We start from the raw sequence: 22348 nt of genomic DNA on the forward strand, positions 1-22348 counted from the left end.
GAGCCACTGAGCCATTATGTAGCTTGCCCAAGGAGCCACAGTTATGACGTGGGCCAGCACTGAAACCCATGGACACACCCCTTCCGTGACCCCAGAGTGCCATGTGCTCTGAAAAGCTCACTGGCTTCTGGTTAGTAATCCCTTAGCCATTCTGCAAACAGTTAATCAACTTCTCAGTCTGAGTCAGTACTAATTAGGATACAGTTTGGCTGCTATAACAAATGCCAAACTAACACTGAATTAAATGAGATCAAAGGGGATTTTTTCCCCTCTCTCATGTAACAGTCTGAGCTTTAGCAGTCTAGGCCAATGTGGTGGTGACCCAGGTTCTTTCTACCTTGTTGCTCTGTGATCCTCAACACCCAGCTCCTACCCATAGTTAATATGGCTGCTCCAGCTCCTGCCATCACCTCTGTCATGCAGCAGTGCAAACAGAAAGAAGAAGAAGGGGAAGCCATGTCTCTTCCTTCTGGAGGCAGGACCCAGAGGTTTCACAGGTCACATGTCATTGGCAAGGATTTAGTCAAACAGCTACATGTAGCTGCAAAGGAGGCTAAGAACTTGAACGGACAGTCATGTGCCCAACTCAAATTTGACGTTTCTTTTGCTTTAGGAAGAGAGGATAATGGATATTGGGGGCAACTAGCAATCTCTGCCACTGGAACACAATCTCCCCTCCCCCCCAGGACTTCGGTGAACCAAGGTCAAGGCAATGGCAGACTGCAAGGGGAGGAGAGAGGTGATCTGGCAAGTAGTCTGAGGAGGCTGCCTGGGGGAGGCAACATCTGGGCCAAGCCTTGAAGGACAACTAGAGTTTGGGAAGCTGAGATGGAAAAGAGTTCCAGAAAAGGTGGTGGACTAGCCGATGGAGCAAGTGTGGAGAAATTATGGTTCAGTGTGAAGAGCCTGGTTTTGCAGCCAGAGGACCCAGGTCCAAGTCCTGACACAGTCGGCGGAGCAAGGCGCCCGCTTCCCCGAGCCTCGGCTGACCCCTCGTTGAAAGGCTGATGGCCACAGCTCCTCGAAGGCCTGCGGGGGGCGGCGGCCGCGGAAGGGCCTGGCATTCGGTGGGGTTGTGGCGGATGTTCCCATGGCTGGAGCGCGGGGTCAGGGTTGGGCAGGGGCAGGAGGCGGAGGCCCCACCTGGCGGCCTCGAAGGCCAGGCCAAGCGGTTTGGATGTTGCTCAGAAGCTGTGGGCAGCTGCTTGGCAGGGCAGCATCCTGAGAGGAGAGTGGCTTTTCAAACACGACTCTGGAAGATGGAGAGGAGGAGGTGAGACTGGAGGCGTAGGAACCCAGCAGGAGGCAGCTCCAGAGTCCCCGGGGAGAGACACAGTGTGGACCTCCCAAAGCCAGGGAACCTGTCCATCCCAACTGGGCATTTGGGAAGACTGCCTGGAGGAGGCAGCCCCAAAGCTGTGCCAGCCAAAGAGGGGGAAGTGGGGAGCTTGCCCTGGAGGGGACCAGCCAGGCAGGAGGGACAAGCCAAAGCCAGGCCATGCCCAGGGCAGACAGGCCCTGCCCCCCACCAGAGGCACCCACACCCCAAACACTCAGAGCACCCCTGGGAGCCAACGCTGTGCCTGGCGGTATGCCCCCATCCCAGCTGACCCTCCCAGTGACCTTGCAAGGTAGATATCCTTGTTCCCAATTTAAAGAAGAGAAAACTGAAGTCCAGAGAGGGCTAACCGCTTCAGTGAGGCCACACAGCAAGGATTGGGGCCCAGCAGTCAGACCCTGAGTACCCAGCACAATTAGACCTCCCTGGGGCTTTGGGCTGTCCTTCAGAAATGCCCTGACACTGTCAGCCTGGACGCAGGACAGATTTTCATCCTGAAAAAGGGATGAAGATCAAAAACTGCTTTATCCACATCACCCCGTCAAGGCATCCCTTACGAAGCGGGGAGAGAGTTACCCCATTGAACAGAGGGACACACTGAGGCCAGAGAGGTGAAGTCACATGCCCAGGGGCACACAGCCACTCAGTGGCCGGCAGGATTTGCATGAGGTCTCTCTGACTCCACGTCCTGGTTCCCAGGATCCTCGTCCTGGCCGAGGCCGCTCTCCCCTCCCCCTGTCTGCTCCCCCGCTGTTTTCCTGGCTCTCTCAGGGAAGAGAACATGCTCTGAGTCTCTGTTTCCCTGGGAGAAATCCATTTTCAGAATCTGGAGGTGTTGAAATGTGTTCTTTTTTCCTCTCCAAAGAGCCCTTCTTGAGGACAGAGGTGCCCCGAGAAGCCCTCTGGGGCCACCAGCGGCCAGGCTGGAGCCAAGGGCTGCCCACAGAGGAGGGCTCAGCTCCAGCAGTGGGCCCCGTGGTGGTGAGGATGTCCACCCTGGGACAGCGGGCGGCTGGGAGAGCTCAGAACTCGCCCGAGACTTCCAGCCCCAACCATCCGCCAAAGACGCTCCTCTGCTCCCGGGAGCAGGGCGTTCCCGAGCCCACCTACCCAGCAGAGGTGCCCGGGCACATTCCATGCTGTCTCCCCTGGACTGTCCCCCTCCCAGTGACAGCTGGGCCCATGATGGTCACAGAATTCTTGGTCACAGAAGTCTCTTGCTGTAAAGGGCAGAGGCATCACTGTGAGCTTCTTCTAACCCATGGAGGGAGCTGCCCGGGGAGCACAGCTGTGGGCACAGGGGGGCCCAGCTGAGGGAGGAAGGGAGAAGGGAAAGGAAGAGCGGGGGCAGGTGTGGAAGGGACACAGAGGGGGAGAAGGGGAGGAAGGGAAAGGGAGCTAGGGGGAGGGAACAGGAGAGGGGAGAGGGAAGGGGGAGGAGGGGGGAGAAGGAAAGAGGGGAGGGAGGGGTGAGTGGGGAAGGAGGGAGGGGTGAGTGGGGAAGGAGGGAGGGAATGTAGGCTGGGGGCTTGGAGTGCGCATTCCCCTTCTTTGAGGCTCTCTGTCCCAAGGCACTCACCTGACACCTGCCCAAACACCTCCCAGCCTCCCCCTTTGGATATCTGCTCTAGAAGGAAGATCTGGCGTCTCCCTCCCCACCCTGGTCTCTGCCCACCCCATAGGCCTCTCCTGACCACAGCTTCCTGTGGCTGGATCTAGCCCTCCCGGCTTCCCATCCTGCCCCCAGGGGCCTCCCTGCCTGGTGTAGGCCCCCAGCCCTGCCGACCGCCCACCCCCAGCAGGGACTCCTGGCAGGCCTGGTGTCTCAGGCAGCCAGCGTCCCAGAACTGTGGACTCGTCGACTCCTGGGGCATAAGCCTAGAAGGGCCTGGCAAGGCCACACTCTCCACAGCCCACCCCCAGCCCCCCAGTCCCCCCAGGAGGAGTTCTCAGCCTTGGTTCTGAGCCTTCAGGACAGGAAGCAGGCTCAGCTGATGACACCACGGGACATCAGGGTGAGGATGTCCATGGGAACCTCCGTGCAGGGTGGCCACACAGTTACTCTGCCTGTCCCACTCACACCCCCCAACCCGACCCACCACACCCCTGACATCCCCAAACAAGTCAGGCCAAAACCCCAGCATAGTCAGTTCACTGAGGGCCCCAGAACGGCCTGTCGGAAGCCAGGTCCCGGGCCCTCCACCGTCAGCATCAACTTGTCCGGCTGACTGTAGGGTCAGGACCGGCTTTGCACAGGTGTGTAAGGACAGTGGCCATCTCTGCGGAGACAGCCCCAGGCCAACGTCTGAAGCCCCCAGAGTCCCAGCACTCGCCCCCAGACCAGGAGCCCCTCCAGGACAGAGGCTGGGCTGGGTCTTCAGAAAGCGTGTGGGTGCTGGATGAACCAATGAATGAGTGACGGAACGTGCCACGCCGCCTTCCTCTTGGGTGGATTCCGTGGATTCCACGGCTATTCGAGGGCACAGAGATTCCTCCCACGGGACTGACACGCGGCAACACTGCGCTCGGCACCTGGCACCCAGTAGGCACTTGACAGAGAAGCTAGAGCGCCCTGGCTCCGCGTCTCCTGGGTGGAGTCATTCCTCTGCTCCCAAAAAATAACTGGGGATAGATTTTCCACACTCGTCCTGGGTACCTGCTCCCAGTGTGTTAACAGCTTAACCATAACAGGCTCCTGTCCCGGATACCCACCCAGGAACCACCCCCCAGGCAGGGAAGGGAGGCAAGGCCACAGACCCCTGGTTCAGGGGGACCGCCAACCCGACCCGGCCCTTCTGCCCAAGGACCTGCTCAGCAGGCCAGCCGACAGGCACATGGTGAGGTCATCAGAGTCATGAAAGGGAGATCATCCACCCAACCCCTGTATGTACACCCGCACCCAGGGGAGCCTGCAGAAGCTTCTGGAAAGAGGCAAATCTCAGAGGCAGAGACTAAGCCTACCCCCCAGACTCCTCTTTCTCTCACCCTGTCTCTCTGTCTCTCTCTGCCCCAGAGACCCCCGACCCCCAGCCCTAGCCTGGAAGTTCCTTTACAAATCACTGGGTCCATCCCATAGAGGTGAGGACACACGGAGGCTCAGAGGGGCAGGTGTGTGCCCCAGGTCACACGCGGGGCAGTGTCCAAGCAGGAGGCAGGCTATTCCCCAGAGGACTTGTCAAGTGCATCAGTGAGCCCTCAGGGCCATTTGGACCACAGGATACGGGGGCCCCCTCCCTGTCTCCAAAGCTTCCTTCCAGCCACTGGCCAGTGCTCCAGCCTGGGGTGCGGCTGTGGCCGGGGAGGAGCAGGGACCGGAGACCCTACAGAAACACATCTTCCCTCAAGATGGGGCTTCAGAGCCAGACAGGCCTGGGCCTGGTCCAGCTTGGGCACCAGCACCAGCAGGGCAGGGGTGAGGGTGAGACCTCTGCCAGAAGCCCCAGATGCCAGTCCTGGCTCTGAGCCTGCAGCAGACTATTCTTCATACTCCCTGTGCCCCTGGCTTTGCCGAAGAGCTCTGCAGGCCCTCACCGCTGTGCGTGCTCTCCCAGGTCCTCCGTGAGCCCAGAGGTTGCAAGCAGACCCGGAACGAGCACGGCTTCAATGAGCCCGTGCATTGGAGCCACTTTCTTTCAGCGCCTCTGCCATCCCTGTAAGATCAGGCAGGGCGAGCCTGCAAGGGAGGAGGGACACAGGAGCAGAGCGGAGCTGCCATCCCAGCCAGGGCCGTCCCAGGTCAGCTGACACCAGCCTACCCCTGGCATGCCAGGGAGCCCACCACGATCAGCAGGGCCCTGGACGCAGACCCGCTGAACCCCACGGCCCGTGAGAAACAGCGCCTCACGTTGCGTGATTATTCGCCACCCAGCGTTACTGTGGCAATAGTGGCCAAGAGAGTCCCTAACTCACCGGGTGACAGTGCCGGCTCTGAGCTGGGCCAGCACACCCCCTCAAGCAACTCATGCTCAGGGAGGCCAGAGGCTTGTTTGAGGTCACACTGGGAATGGATTCAAATCCAGAAGCTGTCCGGGGGCCCACCGTGTGCCAGCCTGGCAGATGGGCAAGTCGGGGAGCCCCAGGTCAGTGAGGGAGCTCCGGGAGGCAGAGCACTGGCAGCAAGGTGGGCATTTCACAATGCTGGGAGGACAGCCATCGTGCCAAGCCCTGAAGGAGATGGATTTCCGCGGCTGGAGAATGAGGAAGCAGGGAGGGCCTCCTTGGTGGAGGCGTCCACAGGAGCAAGGAAGGCCTCTCTTAGTCCACCATGGCCCCTTGGCCATCACCCCGCCCCCGGCCCCACCTCATGGCGCGACACCATGACGCCGCCAGTGCAGGCGAATTTCACCCTTGCAGCTGGACTGCGGCCGCCTCCTTCCTCCAGGCCCATCACACTCTGACAAAGGACTCATCTGCAGAAGTTGCTGCCTTTCGAGCCCCCATGCAAGACACACCACATCCCCCATCCCCAGGCACTCCACAAACCCAGGAGCAGGGGTACCAGCACCCTCCACAGATGAGCAACCACAGCTCAGAGAGGTTCAAGAAGTCGCCCAAGGTCACACAGCCTACAGGAGGCAGAGTCAGGGTTTGAATCAAGTCTGAGATCCCAAAGGTCAGGCGATCTCTCAAATGGAAAGGCCTGGTCTTTCCGGGATGGTCTTAGCTGACTGGCACTTGCACCCTTCCACCACCCCAGGGCCCCGGAAATGCCGTTCTCAGAGAAGTGTTTGCTCCAGGCTCCGCGGCCGCTGCTGCAGAGCTTTGACCCTGTGGCCTGGCGGTGGCCCTGGAGGCAGGAGGGGGCCAGCAGCAGCACTCGCCCGCTCCCTGTGGCGCAGCTGGCTTCTCTCCCAGAGTGGAGGTGTGTAGATTTTATCCTTCCCGCCGTTCCCCCTACGGCTTGTCAGCAGCCACCGATCCCCCAACACCATGACATCCCCAAAGCACAGCCAACCAGGCCATAATGATTCCCGCATGTGAGGCGGCACCTCCGCCCCCCAATCCTGGACATCTTCTCCTGAGACCCACGGGCACCCAACTCGGCGTGTCCCCAGGAGCTCAGCAGCCTCCCCCTCGGACCTCCTCTTGCCCCGGCTCCTGTCCCACATGCCCCCCCGGGGTCACCACATCCCCTCCTCCTGGCCTCCCCTCACCCCTCCCCACCGACCCCCGTTCTCAGGGGGCCCCTGCTGCCCCCAGGATACCCTGATTAAACACCTCCCATTAACTCATGCGTGTGCATTTTGGAGTCCGACATTAGCTGTGTCTCCTCAGGGCAATCCTCTCTCTGAGCCTCAGTTTCCTCTTCTGTGAAATGTGGTAATAGCCTCCACCACCACCACCCCCCCTTGGAGGTGGGGTTATGTGGCATGCGTGGTCACTGCAGCTGCTGTGGTCACCGTGATCCTCGCAGTTAGTGCGGAGGACATATACGTGTCTGCCGCACCTCTCGCCCCCTCCCCTGTCTGGAGTGGTCCGTGCAGTTCACAGGAGTTGGGATCTCTGTCTCAGAGAACGGCACAAGACGCAGCTCTGAAAACAGAGAGCTGAGCCCGCCCCGCGGCCTCCCCTGGATTCCTGACACAGGTAAATTATGCTCTCTCCTCTCTGGGCAGCTAGGGCATGTGCTGCAATGACCCCAAGACCCGGAGCGCCTGGGGCCACCTGGCCCACATGTGGAAAGAGAGCCCCCTGAGAACCATGCTGGCGCAGAGACTCAAGCTGAGAGCCTGAGGAGGCAGCACCCTGGCAGCATCTGTTGAGCACCTGGACACAGCTGTGCCTGAAGGCATGGCTTCTCCTGGATTTTTAAATTCCTTCTTAGCTTAAGTTAGAATGGATTGAGTTTCTGCCATGTGAAAACCTAAAGGGTCCTAACAAAACACAATTATGAGGGACACGGTGGTGCCTGGGGACCAAAAGTCTTCATAGAGATGGGCTTCTGGGATGGGGAAGCCCCCGACTTAAAGACATGGCAGTTCTCTGGCAGGGCAAGGGGAAGGAATGGACCACGCTGGTGGGCCCTCAGACACAAGCTCCTGAAGTGCCCAGAGCAGGAGTTCCCAGGCCAACCAGAGAGCAGGGTCATACCACTAGCTCCAGGCATCCGGCCTGTGGTGGGGGCTCGGCGCCAGCTGTCACCATGATTTACTGAGCACTCCCGTGCACTGGACTCTTTTCCAGGGGCCATGTGTGCACGACTGAACTTTCTCTCCCAATTACCTCCCAGGGAGGCAGGGTGGAATGTTCTGTCCGTTCCACAAATGACATGGATGAGATGGAGGCACAGAGAGTTCAGTAACTTGCTTGAGATCACACAGCTTGGCAGTGTAGACACACAGAGCCACGCAGACACTGCCTTCCCTGCCTTTTGTGTCCTCTGCCTGCCCCAGAAGGTCCTATGGGAGACTAGAAGCCCTCTGAGCACCAGGCAGAAGGGAGACCCAGAGCACCCAACCTCCAGCTGGGCCAGGGGCCTCCTCGAGGGCAGACAACGTGCCCATCTCACTCTGTGTGCCCAGGACCCCTCTGGGAGCCCGGTGTGGACCAGGGCTTCGGGGGAGGGGGTCCCAAAAGGACAAATGGTTCAGGAGGATGTCTCACCATCAAAACAGCCCAGGGCTGCCATGAGCCACTATAGCCGAGCACATCCCATCCCCGCGTTCCCGCCCCCTGAGCCCTTGGCCAGGCAGAACGGGCTCCTCTCCTCGCGGGGCTCCTGTAGGGCCACCGAGCCTCTGCCTTCTCTCATTTAATCTGGGCCCAGCCCTTGCACATCTGCGCTGTAATGACCCCTGAGACCCCCACGGAGCCAGAGCTGGAGGCAGAGGCAGGCCTGACTCAGAAGCAGCGTTGCCAGGATTCCGACCAGCACGGCCACATGCACAGAAGCGCATCTGGCACAGCTGGATGGTCGTTTTTATCTTCTGGACAATGGGAACCATAACTAGTCAGGTTTTACCCCCAGGATACTCAGGACAAAACGTGTGCCAGGTCCACAGCCCGGGCAGAGGCTGCTGGGGCCCCACAGCGTCCCCAGTGGGAAGTGGGTCCTCCCTCCTGTCGTTGCTGTCTCTTCTCACTTGTGGTACCCCCTGGCACCCCCTCCTACAAGAGGCTTGACAAGTACTTTGGGATAAGGTTGGGTATAGATAAACATACACATACACGTAGACATGCACACACACCCACACACGTGTCCACCTGGCATCATCCTGCATGACACAGTGAACACAACACGTTCACGACATCGGGCTCACCTCTCAGTTGAGGAAATTGAGGTTCCGAGAAGCAAAGAGACTTGGGGTACCTGTCTGCTGGCTGGCTTAACCCCATCTTTTTCCAGAGAAGATAAGAGCTGGACAGGATGGATTGACCCAAAGGTGGCCCTTCACCCAGCCTCAGGGTTCAGAGTAGGGCCTGCCCTTCGTACAAGTGGCCCAGGATCCCAACACCTGGTCCAGCCCCAGGCGGGCCCTGGGCACCCAAGGGCAGCTTCCCCATACAGGGCCTCTGGTAGGGTGTTGCCCACCCTCCAGGGGGAGCTGGCTGAGCACGAGGGAGCACGGTGGATGCTCAGCTGTGTATGCACTCGGAACAGGAACAAGTCAGAGTCCGAGCTTGGTTTGACGGGTAGGGATGGGCCAAAATGTGAGCACCCCAGAGCTGGGGCAGGAACAGTGCAGGTAAAAGAGGCCCTGGGAGCCAGTAAGAGAACACGAGGCCAGAGGCACCTTCCGTCCTCAAGTGGGGGTCTCAGCAGCCCCAGAGCAGCATGCAGAGTCACAGCAGGTCCTATAGAACTTCCTAGAAGCTTCTGGAGTTGTGGAGGCACAGCATGGGGAAGGATTGGACAGGAGCCACCCAATCCCCTTGCGATGCAGATGAGGCCCAAGGGAAGGCAGACGACAGGGCCAGGTCACACAGCAGGCAGCCGGGGCATCACTGCCCAGGCCTTCTCCTCTCGTTGGCCCAGAGCCCCAGCCTCCTCCAACCCCAGGATGTTGCCAAAACACCTCTGCTCCATCCAGGTCCTGCGGCCCCAACACGTTCTCCTGGCCTGGCTCCCAGGCTGCTTAACCACCCCAGGGCCCCACCGTCAGCCTCCTTCCTGCCCTGCACTCCGGGAAGGGTGCCCGGCCAGGGCCTGCCATGAGAAGACGGACAGAGACCTGCCATCTTGAGGACACATCCAAGACCAGACCACTGAGCCCTCTGCTACTGCCCTCCTGTGGGGTGTCCCCCATCCTGCCTAGCCAAGCAGGAGGCGAGAGAGGTAGAAGGAAGTATGGAAAGAAGAAATCGTTCTTGAAGCAAACGAGAAGTGTGCACGCGTCTGCGCGAGGGCCCACGTGCCCGTGGGAGGACCTGCTTATCCTGGAAGGAGACGGGCCGGCCCAGTGGCAGGGGCTGGACAGACTCATTAGACACCACACCCGCAGGGGGCTTCCAGGGACTGGCTGCTTGGCCCTCACGTGGCCCAGCGGCTGACACCCCCTACCTCACTCACTGCTGCCCGTGTGCAAAAGGGCAGAATGAAATGTCTTGAAATCCTCCTGAAACAAGTTTCCAGTAAAGCCCACACTGCACCCATTTCCTCCTTTCACAAAGGTTTATTGGGCTCCGCCCGGCCGGGCTCAGGTTAGTCACTGCGGAGGATCGCGGGCTGGCCTGGGAGGAGCAGGGCCAGAGCAGCAGAGGCGCAGACTGGCGTGACACACGCCCCTGCTGAGGCTGCAGCAGCGGAGGGCACCAGAGGGCGCCGGAGGGCACGAGGGGAGGGCTGGGCCCAGGCAGAGGTGAAGGCAGCAGATGAGGAGGAATCAGAGTTACCTGGGGAGGGAGAAGCGCAGAGGGAACAGCAAGAGTGGAGGCTCAGAGGCAGGAAAGTGGCGGGGAATTCCCAGAGCATCAAGAGGCCAGTGGAGGAGAAAGCGAGACAAGGGTCAGTGGCCAAGGAGGGCTGAGGCCCAGGCAGCCAGGGCACCATGAGGCTGGGCAAGGGCACAGGCAGCACACACCTGCAGTTCTGCCACACTCTCCACCAGGTGTGAGGGCTGGCCCATCTCCTCCCGCAGGGGGGCCCAGCACCAACCTCTCTGGGCTCCAGGAGTTGCTCTGCCAAGGAGATAGAGGCTATGCCCACCACACACCCACACACCCAGCCCCACACAGGGCAATCCCAGGGAGGGGACAGAGCCTGGGCAAGCCCTCCCAGCCCCGCCTTTCACAGGGAGACACCCCCTGAGGCTGGGCCGGGAAGCAGGCAGGCCGCCCCTCCCCCAGGCTCCTGTCCCCTCCCCCAGCCCCTCTCTGAGTTGCTCCTGGACACCAAATGGACCCAGTTCAATTTGTCCTTCCTTTCCTTTCCTCTGCCCGCCCCCTGCTGGAGCTGTGAGAGGAAAGGGGGCAGGCCTCACCAGGCCTGTGGCATGGGGACCAGCCCCAGCTCCCACTCTGGTCTCCCCGGGGCAGAGCCTGCCAAGCCCACTGGGGCCAGGCCTCTAGGTGAGGACTGGTGCTCCCCCAAGTTCTAGGGGGGTCTTGGCCTTAGGCCAAGCCTCTCACTGCTGACCCCCAGGGACAGACAGGTCCAGACAGGATGGGCAGCTGGTGGGAAGGGCCAGGACTAAGGTGGGAGGGTGGTTCTGCCCTAGAGATGGGGGACAGGGGCTGCTTGGGGAAGAGAGAGGGTTTGGGAGAAAGAGAAGAGAGGGAGGCAGGAGCATGGTGGAGAGATGGAGTCTGCAGTGAGAGTCACCAAGCCAGATCTGTGTCCCAGAGGCCAGGACCACCTGGACCTGGGGTCTGCCCTCACCTGCACAGATGGTCCTGAGCACCTTGACCGATGTTCTGGAATCCGGAGGTGTGGGGCGGAGGCTGTCAGCCCAAACAGCAGAAGCAGATCCCCCAGAGCAGCTGGCGGCCCTAAGGACAAGCGCGGCTCTCCTGAGCTCGGGCTGGAGGCAGCGTGGGCAGGTGCTGTTGGTGGGCCGCACCAGCAGAGGAGTAGAGGGGTCAGTCAGTCTCACAGCTGCCCAGACCACTCCTTCCACAAACGCACAACCTCCACCGGACCCCAGGCAGCACGCAGGTTCTCCCAGCCCAAGGTGGCTTTTTCATTCTCTGACACTAAATTTGGGAAGAGCAGGGGCGGGGCACAGCCGCATGGCTCTGTCCCAGCTCCTGTGGGGGTGGGGGCAGGACGCTGGTCCTAGACTGGCACCCTCAGGAATCAAGGAATCAGGGCCTGAGGGTTCCTCCAAAACAGCTGGTACTCCCTTTGCCCCTACCCAGGAGGGGGCAACCCCAGGCCCCCAAACCTCCCCTCAAGAGACTTGCCAAGTAGGAGGTGGCTCTCCCCAGACCCTCCCCCCAAATGAGAGGCAAGACAAGAAAACAATTTGCTAACTCAGAGGTGCCCTGCGGGAGGGGGCAGACAAGTGGGACCTCCTCCCCCCTCCAGCCTGGTTTGACTCAGGGAGAACTCCCTAACCCACCTGAAAGACCCCTACCCAGCGGGGTGAGGGGCAATGAGCGCGCTGAGAAGAGCGAGGCCCAGGCTGGCCTTCCTCTGCGGGGAGTTTCCGGGCTGGGTAGCCCCCGGCGCCCCCGCCCCAGGCAGCAGAGAAATCGCCCACCGGGAGAAAGAAAGGGGGCTGCTTAACGCCACCCCCGCCTTCCACTCAGCGTCTTGACCTGCTGGAGCCAGGGGTCCAGCGGGAAGCTCACCGAGCAGAGGGTCCCGCCAGGCTGTGAAACCCGGAGGTGAGGACCCCAGCACAAGGCGAGGCGTCTACCCCGGCGCCCGCTGGGTCGCGCTGGGTCCTGGGTGGGGGCTCCTTGTCCTGCGGTTGACTTCTCCGGACTTGTTCCCTCGTCGCCGCCACCGCACCGGACCGATTCGCCCTCGCCCTATCCCGCCCAGCGAGCTCCCACTGCGGCCGGGACGCGAGCGCTGTCTCCGTCCCGGGAAGAAGTTAGGCGGCCGGGGCTGGCGGCGCACGGGACGCTGGCGGCGGTGGCGCTGGACTTGGGCTCCGCCACCGCCGCCCCGGACAAGTGCCCGCGATTGCGAGGGCGTCCCTGGCGGCTCGACTCCCCAGACGGGTACAAATCGCTCCCGACAGGACTCAGGCCTCGCCCAGGAGGGCAAGTAGGGCCGAAGCGAGACTTGCTCCCGGCTTCGGGGACCCCAGGTCAAGGCATCTCGCCGCCCCGCCGCCCCTAAGCCCAAGTCGCCGACCCCGGGCCGCGCGCTGCGAGGACTAAGAAGGTCTCGGACGCGGCGGCAGGGCCCACCAGGGCCCCCCGGAGTTGGGGAGTTGCCCCGCATCCCTAACAGCCTCAGCACACATCCCCCAGTTGCAAGTACGCACTTTACGCGTCCGGGCGCCGCCGCGGTGAGTCGGGCCGCAGCGCTCGGGGTCGGCGAAGGTGGCTCAGCTCGGGCGCTCCAGTCTCGACGTTCCCGGGGCAGAGAGCAACGTCCGGGGACGCACGGGACGGGTGCGCCCGGCGGCCGGGGCCGCGCCGTGCGAGACGAGCGGCGAGAGGGGAGCGCTCCGGCGTTCAGGCAACAGCTACCCCTAGTGGGAGAGCCGCCCGGGGCCGCCGCCGCCCCGCGCCCGCTGCCCCGCGCCCCGCGCCCCGCGGCGCCCCGCGCCCGCTGCGCTCCCGGGTCCCCTGCGCGCAAGGAAGGCGCTGCTTTCCCCAGCGCTCCCCGTCTCCGGCGCTGGGCGCCGGCCGGCCCGCGGTCCCTACCCTCCGCACCTCCCCGCTGCGCCCCGGAGGCTGCCGACCTGAGAACAGCGGCGCCGAGTAGGGGCGCGATGGGACGGGGCGGGCGCGGCCGGGGCTGCGCGGGCTGGGGCGGCGCGCGGCGGCCTCGGGCAGCGGCGGGGGGCGCCGAGCGCGGTGTGCGTGGCGGGGCGGTGCGGGGGGCGGCCGTGTGCGAGGCGCGAGTGTGAGCGCGCGCGGGAGGCGAGCGGGCGGGCGGGCTCCTGGAGGCGAGCGGCGCCCGCGGGCGAGCCGGGAAGGCGGCGGGGGCCCAAAGTTGCCTCCTCGCTGGCCCGCGTCCCCGGCGGGGCGGGAGCCGGGGCCAGCGAAGCGGCGGCCGCGGACCTGGACTCCCGCGGCACCTGGGCAGCGGCCCCGCAGGAGCAGCAGCGGCGGGGGCGGCGTTGGCGGCGGCGCGCGGGAAGCGAACCGGAGCTCTGGAGCGGCGCGGCGGCCGCCGGGGAGCTCCGCTCAGGTGCGCGGCGAGAGGGGCGCGGCAGGGGCCAGGCCGCCGGGACCAGGGCCGCGCCAGCGCTCGCACCAGCCGGAGGTCTTGCACAGCGGACGCCTGGGTCCCTGGTCCAGCTCCCCGTCCCGGGCGGCAGCCGTGGCAGCCGTGGCCGGGGTCCCCCGCCCCCGAGAGCTGGCTCCGGGGCCCGGCCCCGCCCCCGCCAGCCCCCGGCCCGGCCGCCCCGCCCCCCGGCCGCCGATTTCTAAGGCATTGGCTGCGCTGCTGGGTGATCCCTCCGGGCTCAAGTTGCAAGGGGGCGGGCCCAGGCCGGAGGTGGAGTCTCCCGCCAATTGAAGCCTCGGCTATAAATCGAGCTCCCGCACAGCCGAAGCCCAGATGCCTTGCCAGGCCGCCCCGCGGTTGGTGGTGGGAGAGGGCAACGGGTCCCAGGGGGCTTTGGGGGCGGCAGCCACCATGCTCCGCTCCCTGCTGCTTCACTCCCTGAGGCTCTGCGCCCAGACCGCCTCGTGCCTCGTGCTCTTCCCGCGCTTCCTCGGCACCGCCTTCATGCTCTGGCTCCTCGACTTCCTGTGCATCCGCAAGCATTTCCTGAGCCGCCAGCGCCGGGGTGGACCCGAACCTGAAGTGGAGCTCAACTGTGATGGCGAGGAGGTGCCCCCCGACGACCCGCCTATCTGCGTGTCCGACGACAACCGCCTGTGCACCCTGGCGTCGCTGAAGGCGGTGTGGTACGGCCAGAAGTTGGATTTCTTCAAGCAGGCGCACGAGGGCGGTCCGGCACCCAACTCCGAGGTGGTCCTGCCCGACGGCTTCCAGAACCAGCATATCCTCGATTATGCGCGAGGAAACCGCCCGCTGGTGCTCAATTTCGGCAGCTGCACCTGACCACCGTTCATGGCGCGCATGAGCGCCTTCCGGCGCCTGGTCACCAAGTACCAGCGCGACGTCGACTTCCTCATCATCTACATCGAGGAAGCGCATCCCTCCGACGGCTGGGTCACCACAGACTCCCCCTACATCATCCCGCAGCACCGAAGCCTGGAGGACCGGGTCAGCGCAGCTCGGGTACTGCAGCAAGGAGCGCCCGGCTGCTCCCTTGTCCTCGACACCATGGCCAACTCCAGCAGCTCAGCCTACGGCGCCTACTTCGAGCGCCTTTACGTCATCCAAAGTGGCACCATTATGTACCAGGGCGGCCGCGGTCCAGACGGCTACCAGGTCTCCGAGCTGCGCACCTGGCTGGAGCGCTATGATGAGCAGCTGCGCGGAGCTCAGCCCCGTTGAGTGTAAACAACCAATGGACAATTGACTGAACTTGGCTGCCATGCCTTCGAGCCTTGGAGGCCCACGTGCAAACACCCCAAACGAAGTCGAGCTTGGTGAGGGCCCAGTGACACAGATGTGCTGCGTCACGGATCGCAGGCTGAGTCTGCACCCTCAGCCAAGCCACCTGAAGACTCTTCCCCAGACTCTGCTTCTGTGACTGTCCTTCGCCTGTACCTCCCTGGCTCGCTCTAAACCCCCTGCTGAGTGCAGATGTGGCGACAGCTTTGCCGTGTGCCCCTGGACTTGCCCCCACAGAGGCCCCTGCCGTGCTGTCTCACACCCCTCCCCCAGAGAGAAGAGCCAGCGAGCCTTTAGCCAGGCGCAGCGGCCCCGCACAAAGAGACTTTGGCTGCGCCCGCGCCCTGAGCGCAGCTGGGTTCCAGCAGCGTGTGCGCCGCTCGCCCTAGTTGCCTGGCACCCACACCTGTCGCGCGCCGGGAGAGGATGCCCTGCTGCTTTTGTGTCTGTTTCTTGTCCCTGAGTTGGGGGAGGGGGCTTGGGATGGGGAAGGGTGGGCAGGGTTATTTTCCCCCCTTATTTTGGGTGCTCTCGAGCCCCACTGCTGATGACGAACTGACTCTAACTGGTCTTGACCACGAGCTGGTTCTGAATTGCAGGGGGCTCGCAGCAGTGCCTAAAGGGAGAGGGGGAAAGTGCTCTGGGATTCCGTGAGGAATCCAGCAGAAACGGGGTGGGGGTGGGGGGGTTCGGGACCAGAGGAAGAAGACTGGAGAGGCATTGGCGAGGTTCGCAGCGCCCCAGGGAGAGAGAGGAGGCTGGGGCTCCTGGGAAACGGGGTTTGGGTGGCGGAGTCGGGGGAAGGGAGATGGGGGGAGAGCTTGGGGACCCCGAGTGAGGGGCCTCCTAGGCAGAACTGCCAAGTGTGGGGCTAGGAGGTGGGGAGCCCGTGATTCGAAGGCCATTTGGTGAGTGTTTTGTTGGAAATATTCCTTGTATGTAAACTTCTTTACGCTACAGTAATAAAGGCTTGAAGTAAACGGCATTCAGGTTGCCTTCGGTCCCTGTATTTCTTCCCTCTGAATAGTGGCAGGAATTAAACACAAACCTCTCCCTCACGTCCCCATAGTGACCCTGGGGGGAAGGGTGGCGACAAGGAGCCGACGGGGGCTGGGGCGCGGGAGGCGGAGGCAAAGGTAGGGGTCTGCAGCGGTGCCCGGGGCGCACACATGCACGCACACACCTGGGGTGGGGAATGTGGGGTCGGAAGAAGAGTGAAGAAGCCGAGCCGGGAGGAGTCCGGGAGCGAGGTGGGAGAGGCATGGGGGTCCTCGCTTGCTGCCGGGCGCGCGCGCGCACGCACGTACATTCAGTGACAGCTGCCCCTGCAGCCGCCCGTCTAACATCTCCGAGCATCCGACGGTGTGGGGGAGGGGGGGAGAGGGGGAGAGGGGGGAGGGGGGGGAGGGGGGTGGAGGGCCAGGGAATCTGGGCTAGGTAGAGCTGCGCTCCCGCCCACCGCAGGCGCCTCTGCACACCTGGCTTCTCCCTCCCCCACTTCCCGCACCTGCAAAATTGTCTTCCCCCACCTTCCGCAAGCCCTGCCTCGCTGCTGGGGTCTGCGGGAGGCGCACAGCGCAGGGTGGCGGAGGGAGGGGTGACGGCGGAGGGAAGGCGGGCATGCACCGCCGTCACTCCAGCAGCAGCTCCTACTGCGAGGCGGGGATGGCACGGAGTGCGCCCCCCGCCCGAGACTCCCCTCCTCCTGCCCCTCCTTGGCTTCTCCAAATTCGAACCAAACCTCACCACCACCCCCAACGTGCTGGGGGCTGGGAAGTGGAGAAGGGGAGCGAGGTGGATGAGCCAAGACACACTAGAAAGAGAGGGATGGCCGCTGGCGGGACGGGGGGCTGGGGGAGGAAGGGGTCGTGGCGTTTGGCACAGATCGCCGCCTGTAGTCAAGACCAGGCGCTCCCACGCAATCCCCGCCCTCACTCCCTCCCCGGCTTCTCCCTGGCTGAGGGCGACGCCAGGAGCACGGGGTTGGCGCGGCCCCCACCTCCCTCTGCTAATGACACCTTGAGCGGAAAAGTGGGCAAGGGGAGACAGAGGAAAGAGCACTGAGGCGGGAGTCCGCAGATTGGGAGTGGGGGGAGCGGGAGCACCCGAACTTCCCCGGCCCGGCCACCCAGGCCCATCGGCGTCCCAGGATGGGAGTGGAGTGAGTGTCGGGGAGCCCCCGGGCGTGACGGCGCGCGCACGGGAGAGGAGAGGATTTGCGTGGGCGAGTGGGGGCGCAGCATGCAGGGTGGGAGAGAGTGGACCTTACCCCACCTACACCGTCCCCAATTCCGCGCCCGGCCCCCACGCTGCTCCTCCTTGAAAACTTTTTGGAATTGACACTCAGCTTGGGGAATTTTTGTTTGTTTGTTTTAAAAGTATTTAAATTGAAAAATAACTTTTAAGAAAAAATTGGTACAACTGGTATTTCTGCATCTCCTCCTCTACCCCTCCTCCCGCGCCCTTCTCTCCCTGAAACCCCCAGGAAGAATCCTGAGCAAGCAGCCCAGACAAGGCTAGGCACCGAGAAGGGCCCGCCCTGAGCTCCGGCCCTCACTGGCCCGGGTAGGAGCTTGGTGGCGTGCTCAGGCTGCTTCCAGTCGTGGCCTGCCCCTTGGGGGTCTAGTTGGATACGCTGAGCGACCTCCCCTCCCCGCGGAGCCTGCGCCCCCTCGGCCTCCTGGAGCTTCCCGGAAGAAAGCCTGAGTGCTCGAGTGCTCGGTGCTTCTCCTGCCCCTGCCCACACGGCCGGCCGGCGCGCGCGCTCCACTGGAGTTCGGGCATCCCCTCTTTTTCCTTCTTTCTCTTCTGCTCCCTCCCTCCCTTCCTCCCCTTCATCTTCTGTTTCTCTCTCTTCCCGTTCCCTCCTTCTTTTCTTGTTTCTACTTTTCCTCTCTTTTCCTTTAAAATCTCTTCTTATAAAAGTAGTGCGCGCTCATTGCAGAAAACACAGAAAAGTCCTGAGAAGAAAATAAAACCAACCCCAGGTAACCTCCTGGTGTGTGCACTTTCAAACTTGCCTCATACTCCGCACTTGTAAAGATGCATTTTAAAAACAAGAGAGAGACCATCCTTTTGAAACCTCACGTTAACTTTTGACTCGTGGGTATCCTCTTTCCACGTCCATAAATGTCTTGAATGGCACCACTGCCACATTGTCAAATGGACAACCAGAGATCACTCCACGGGCACTCCAGGTGTGAGAGGTGTTTCTTTATTACACACATTATTCTTATTGTTATCCGATGAGTAGTCTGTGCACATCACATGGCTCACACCCCCCCCAGCACATTTCTTGAAGTGAAATTGCCAGGTCAAGACACGTGCAAGTCTTTAAAGATGTCTGTTTGCCACATTTTGCTAAACTGCCTTGCAGAAAGTCAATTTAATTTCATTGTTTTGTATTCTCCCAGTCCTCTCTCTCTCTCTTCTTTATTTTTACTTGAAGTATATGAATATAATACATAAATCCATTTTCAACATTAAATTTTAAATACAGAAGAACCTAGAGCAGAAAGTGCCACCCTCCCTTGGAGCAGGATTTTTCAAACTGCACTTCAGGACGCAGCAGGGGGTCAGGAAATTAATTAGATCAAGTTGAGCATTTTGAAGAACTGAAATAGAATAAATACAATGTAAATACCAGTATACATTTCACCTAGAGTAACCATAGTTTCCTGAGACTTTTGTTTCAATTGTGTGTGTGGATGCATGTACAAGGTGGTTGATGTGAAATGTATTTCTCCTGAAGGATCAAAACGTTTGGAAATGTTTGAAAGCCACCCCTGGAGTGTCCCTCAACTGGGATGGCCCCTGCAAACTGTTGGGTGTTTGCTTCCGGACTCTCCTTCATCTGCTGACAGTGTGTGAGAACGTTCTCAGATATAGTTCTGAGTGAGGAGCGTGCTGCAGTGTTTGATGATTGCCCTCACCCACCCCCACTCACTTTCTCCTGCCATTCTCTATCCCCCACCCCTCGCCCTCCATACATCTAGTCTGAGCAGGTCTCTGTCTGCAGGCTTACTTGTGCCAGGCACGTATGGATGCCTGAGCACCCCACCCCCCACCTCTAGGAGGAACTCGTCTCTGCTCTCAAGGAATGCTGGGATCAGTGGGGAGGAGGCGTGAGCAGCCATTATTCTTGTGGTTACCGTCAGGGTCATCCTCGTCACTGGTGCTTTCAAGGTCTTCCCTCAGTTTAGGACACAGTTTAGTTTTAGGCAGGGAGAGGGAGGACGTTAAAAGAGTTCATAGAGAAGGTCTTATTTGCTGCTTGAAGGCGCAAGCGCTTCTTCCAGGAGGACATGGAAGGAAGGGCATCCTTGGCAGAGGGCACTGGCAGTGGAAAGCCGGGCAGGCCCAAAAGGGCAGGTTGTGTTCAGAGAGTCCGGAGGCCCCAGTGTGACTGCAAAGCAGGAGGGTAGGGAGGAGGAGGGGGAGGAGGAGGAGAGGCCAGAGGAGCTTCGGGGCCAGCTTGGGGGCTTGGGCATCAGCCTGAGGTCTCTGCTGAGCCGCAGGGATGGGAGCCTCAGACAGGAAATGGGGGAAGTCAGGGGGAGAGGGGAAGGAGCGTCAGATGCCTGGGGATGGGGGTAGATGGGCATGTCCACCATCCACCACTGACGGGGACAGGTGCACTTCCAAGGGGCAGGCTGGCATCTCCACCTTTGACCTAGCAACTGTCGTCTAGTATTTACGTGAAGGAAATAAACTATTGGACAAAGAGGTGGGAAGCTACCCAGAGGTCCATGGCCTCCCCTTTACATTATCCAGACACCCATTGCAGAGAAGTCACATCCCAAAACTGTGGGGCTGCCTACACCTGGAAGAGTGAGAAGTGACATCTGAGTGTTGGCTCCAGGGGCCAGGCACCAGGCAAAGTGCATTCTCAGGATTGTTCAGTTTGGTCATCCTAACATCCCTCTTAGATGAGTACAATCGTTAGCCCATTTCATTGATGAAGAAACTGAGGCTTGGTGTGGTTGGAGTAAGCTGGCCAAGGTGTTCTGGGCTGAACTGTGTCCTCCTCCAAAGTTTGTATGTTGGAGTCCCAACCCCTTGAACCTCAGAATGTGACCTTATTTGAAGACAGGGTCTTTACAGAGGTAATTAAGTCAGGATGAGGTCATTGGGGTGGACCCTAATCCAAGATGACTCATGTCCTTAAAAGAAGGGGAGATCGGACACAGACACACACAGAGGGACAACCGTGTGAGGACACAGGGAGAAGACAGCCGTCCACAAGGCAAGAAAAGAAGCCTCAGGAGAAACCAGCCCTGCTGACACCTTGATCTCAGACTCGAAGCCTCCAGAACTTGGACAAAATACATGTCTGCTCTTTAGGGCTCCAGTCTGTGGTGCTTTGTTATGGCAGCTGTAGCAGAGCCATGCACAAGGTCATGGACAAGAAAGGGGCTTTGACCACAGGCTTCTGTGACCTCTTGCTGGGGGTTTAACGTCAGGATACACAGCATCCCTCTCATAGTGGCTAAAACAAATTAGGGTGCGTGAGCCTCCACAACACAGACCGGTTCCTCCCTCTGCAGCTCCATGAAAATGCAGCTCCCAGGACAGGGGGTCTGAACACGGCAGCGAGGGTGCATGCTCTTCTTTAATATCTGCAGAGATGCACACACATGCAGCTCTAGAAAAATCTACACCGAGGAACTCGCAGTAGCTGTCTCTGTGTGGGTGGGATTATGTGTTTTCTTACTTTCTTCTCGTTGCTTGTCTGTAGCCTGTGACTCTTCTGTAGTGAACATGTATTGCTCTTATGACAGAAAAATAAAACTAAAAGCAGCAAAAACAGGGGCTGTGGCGAGTAGAAACCTGGAGGCGGGGAGGCCAGAGCAGAGAAAGGCTCTGGCTGGAGATGCTGAGTTCCGGACCAGGCCCGGGGGCGGGAGGCGGGGGTGTTGAGGCCAGTATGGAGATGAGAGACATTTGGAAGGGAGAAAGGGGGTGGGGTTGCTGAAGAAATAAAGGACCCCAGGTACACGTGACTGTTAGATGAACAACAAATAGTTTTTTAGTACAAGTATGTCCCAAACATTGCATGGATATATTCATAGAAAAAGAAGTTATTTGTTTTTAATCTGATATTTACACTTAACTGGATATGCTGGGTTGTTTGTTTTTCTAAATTTGACAGTCCTAAGTGGCAGGCACAGGAGACAATGGTGCAGTCTCTCGGAGGTCCAGGTAGGGGCAACCTCAGAGCTCAAAGGACCGTGGGTGCGAAAGATGAAGCCACAGTCTTAGGATGTTCAGTTCCATCTCCCTGGGGCCAGAGAGAGGCCCCCAGACTCTCCAGAGACTACATCTGGTGACCGGGAGCCGGGGAAGAAATGGCGGTCAACATGGCCAGCTGCATCATTTGCAGCGTCCTGAGCAAGAGGAAAATGCAGAGCCCCTGCTCAAAAACAGGGGGGAAAGTGCCACTAAGTGTAGCAAATATAAAGCCTGTTCCTTTCTACAGTAGCACCTCAACTTGTTGTCATGTTTATTTTCTATTTAATGTTGTTACAAATAAAGAAAAATTAACATTTTAAATTAGGTATTAGTCTGGGTTCTCCCAAGAAGCAGAGCCAATAGAATATACAGGGAGAGGTTTGGCTATAAGGAATTGGCTCACGAGATTCTGGAGGCTGAGAAGTCCAAGATTTGCAGTCAGCAAGCCAGAGACCCAGGAGAGCTGTTGATGTAAGCTCCAGGCCAAGTCCAAAGGCCTGAGGCCCAGAGAGACAGTGGTGTAAGCTCTGGTCCAAGTCTGAGTCTGAAGGCAGGAGAAGACTGGTGTCCCAGCCCCAAGACAGTCAGGCGGAGAGAGGGAATTCTCCCTTACTCAGCCTTGTTCTATTCAGGCCTTCAACTGATTGGATGAGGCCCACCCACATTGAGGAGGGCAATCTGCTTTACTCAGTCTACTGATTCAGACGTTAATCTCCTCCAGAAATGCCCTCACAGGCACACCCAGAATAACGTTTGACCAAAGAGCTGGGCACCCTGTGGCCCAATCAAGTTGACACATGAATTAACCATCACAAATTGTTAACATGCATCCTACCATTCACTGTTCCAGTTTTAAATGCAAGTAAAAGAGCATTTAATCCGCACATGGAGTCAATGAAATGACACTATCCACATTTCGTAGCTTGCACCTGCACGTGTGTTCATTCTCACCAGCACAGTGGAAGCACTGCACAGAACTGACTCAGCTGTTTTTATTTCACTTCTTGGTGCACACACATTTCAGTGACGTTCTCTGCCTTCGGTTTGCTGATGAGGAAGAAGGGACTGGAAGAAAGGAAGCCGCGGGTGCCTGATCTTCCCCTTTCCTCTGGGCCATCACTTTCAGGACGAGTGGTTTGCAGCTTCCACACACCCTTACCTTGTACCCATTCTGAGTCTCCCAC

The 22348-nt window shown here is 60.1% G+C and overlaps 1 protein-coding gene and 1 long non-coding RNA gene across 4 annotated transcripts; one reads left to right on the forward strand and one right to left on the reverse strand.

Annotated features, from left to right (window-relative positions):
- Positions 1–580: 580 nt before the first annotated feature.
- Positions 581–12868, reverse strand: LOC138920517 (uncharacterized). 3 transcript variants are annotated; one of them, XR_011431830.1, is made up of 4 exons: positions 12718–12868; positions 11157–11320; positions 10360–10456; positions 581–1252 (listed from the first exon to the last, which is right to left on the reverse strand). It is a non-coding gene; the product is annotated as an uncharacterized lncRNA (long non-coding RNA). The 3 variants fall into 3 exon arrangements; XR_011431829.1 differs by lacking the exon at positions 581–1252 and adding an exon at positions 9932–10171 and having other exon boundaries at positions 11157–11266; positions 12718–12856; XR_011431828.1 differs by lacking the exons at positions 581–1252; positions 12718–12868 and adding exons at positions 9932–10171; positions 11839–11997.
- Positions 12869–13848: 980 nt separating this feature from the next.
- On the forward strand, positions 13849–15918 carry DIO3 (iodothyronine deiodinase 3). Its single transcript, XM_001917216.4, has one exon. It carries the CDS (start codon positions 13965–13967, stop codon positions 14871–14873), a length of 909 nt encoding a protein of 302 aa, XP_001917251.3. The 5' UTR covers positions 13849–13964; the 3' UTR covers positions 14874–15918.
- Positions 15919–22348: the final 6430 nt, after the last annotated feature.

The sequence above is a fragment of the Equus caballus genome, chromosome 24 (genome assembly GCF_041296265.1).
Source record: "Equus caballus isolate H_3958 breed thoroughbred chromosome 24, TB-T2T, whole genome shotgun sequence".
Classification (NCBI taxonomy): Eukaryota; Metazoa; Chordata; class Mammalia; order Perissodactyla; family Equidae; genus Equus; species Equus caballus.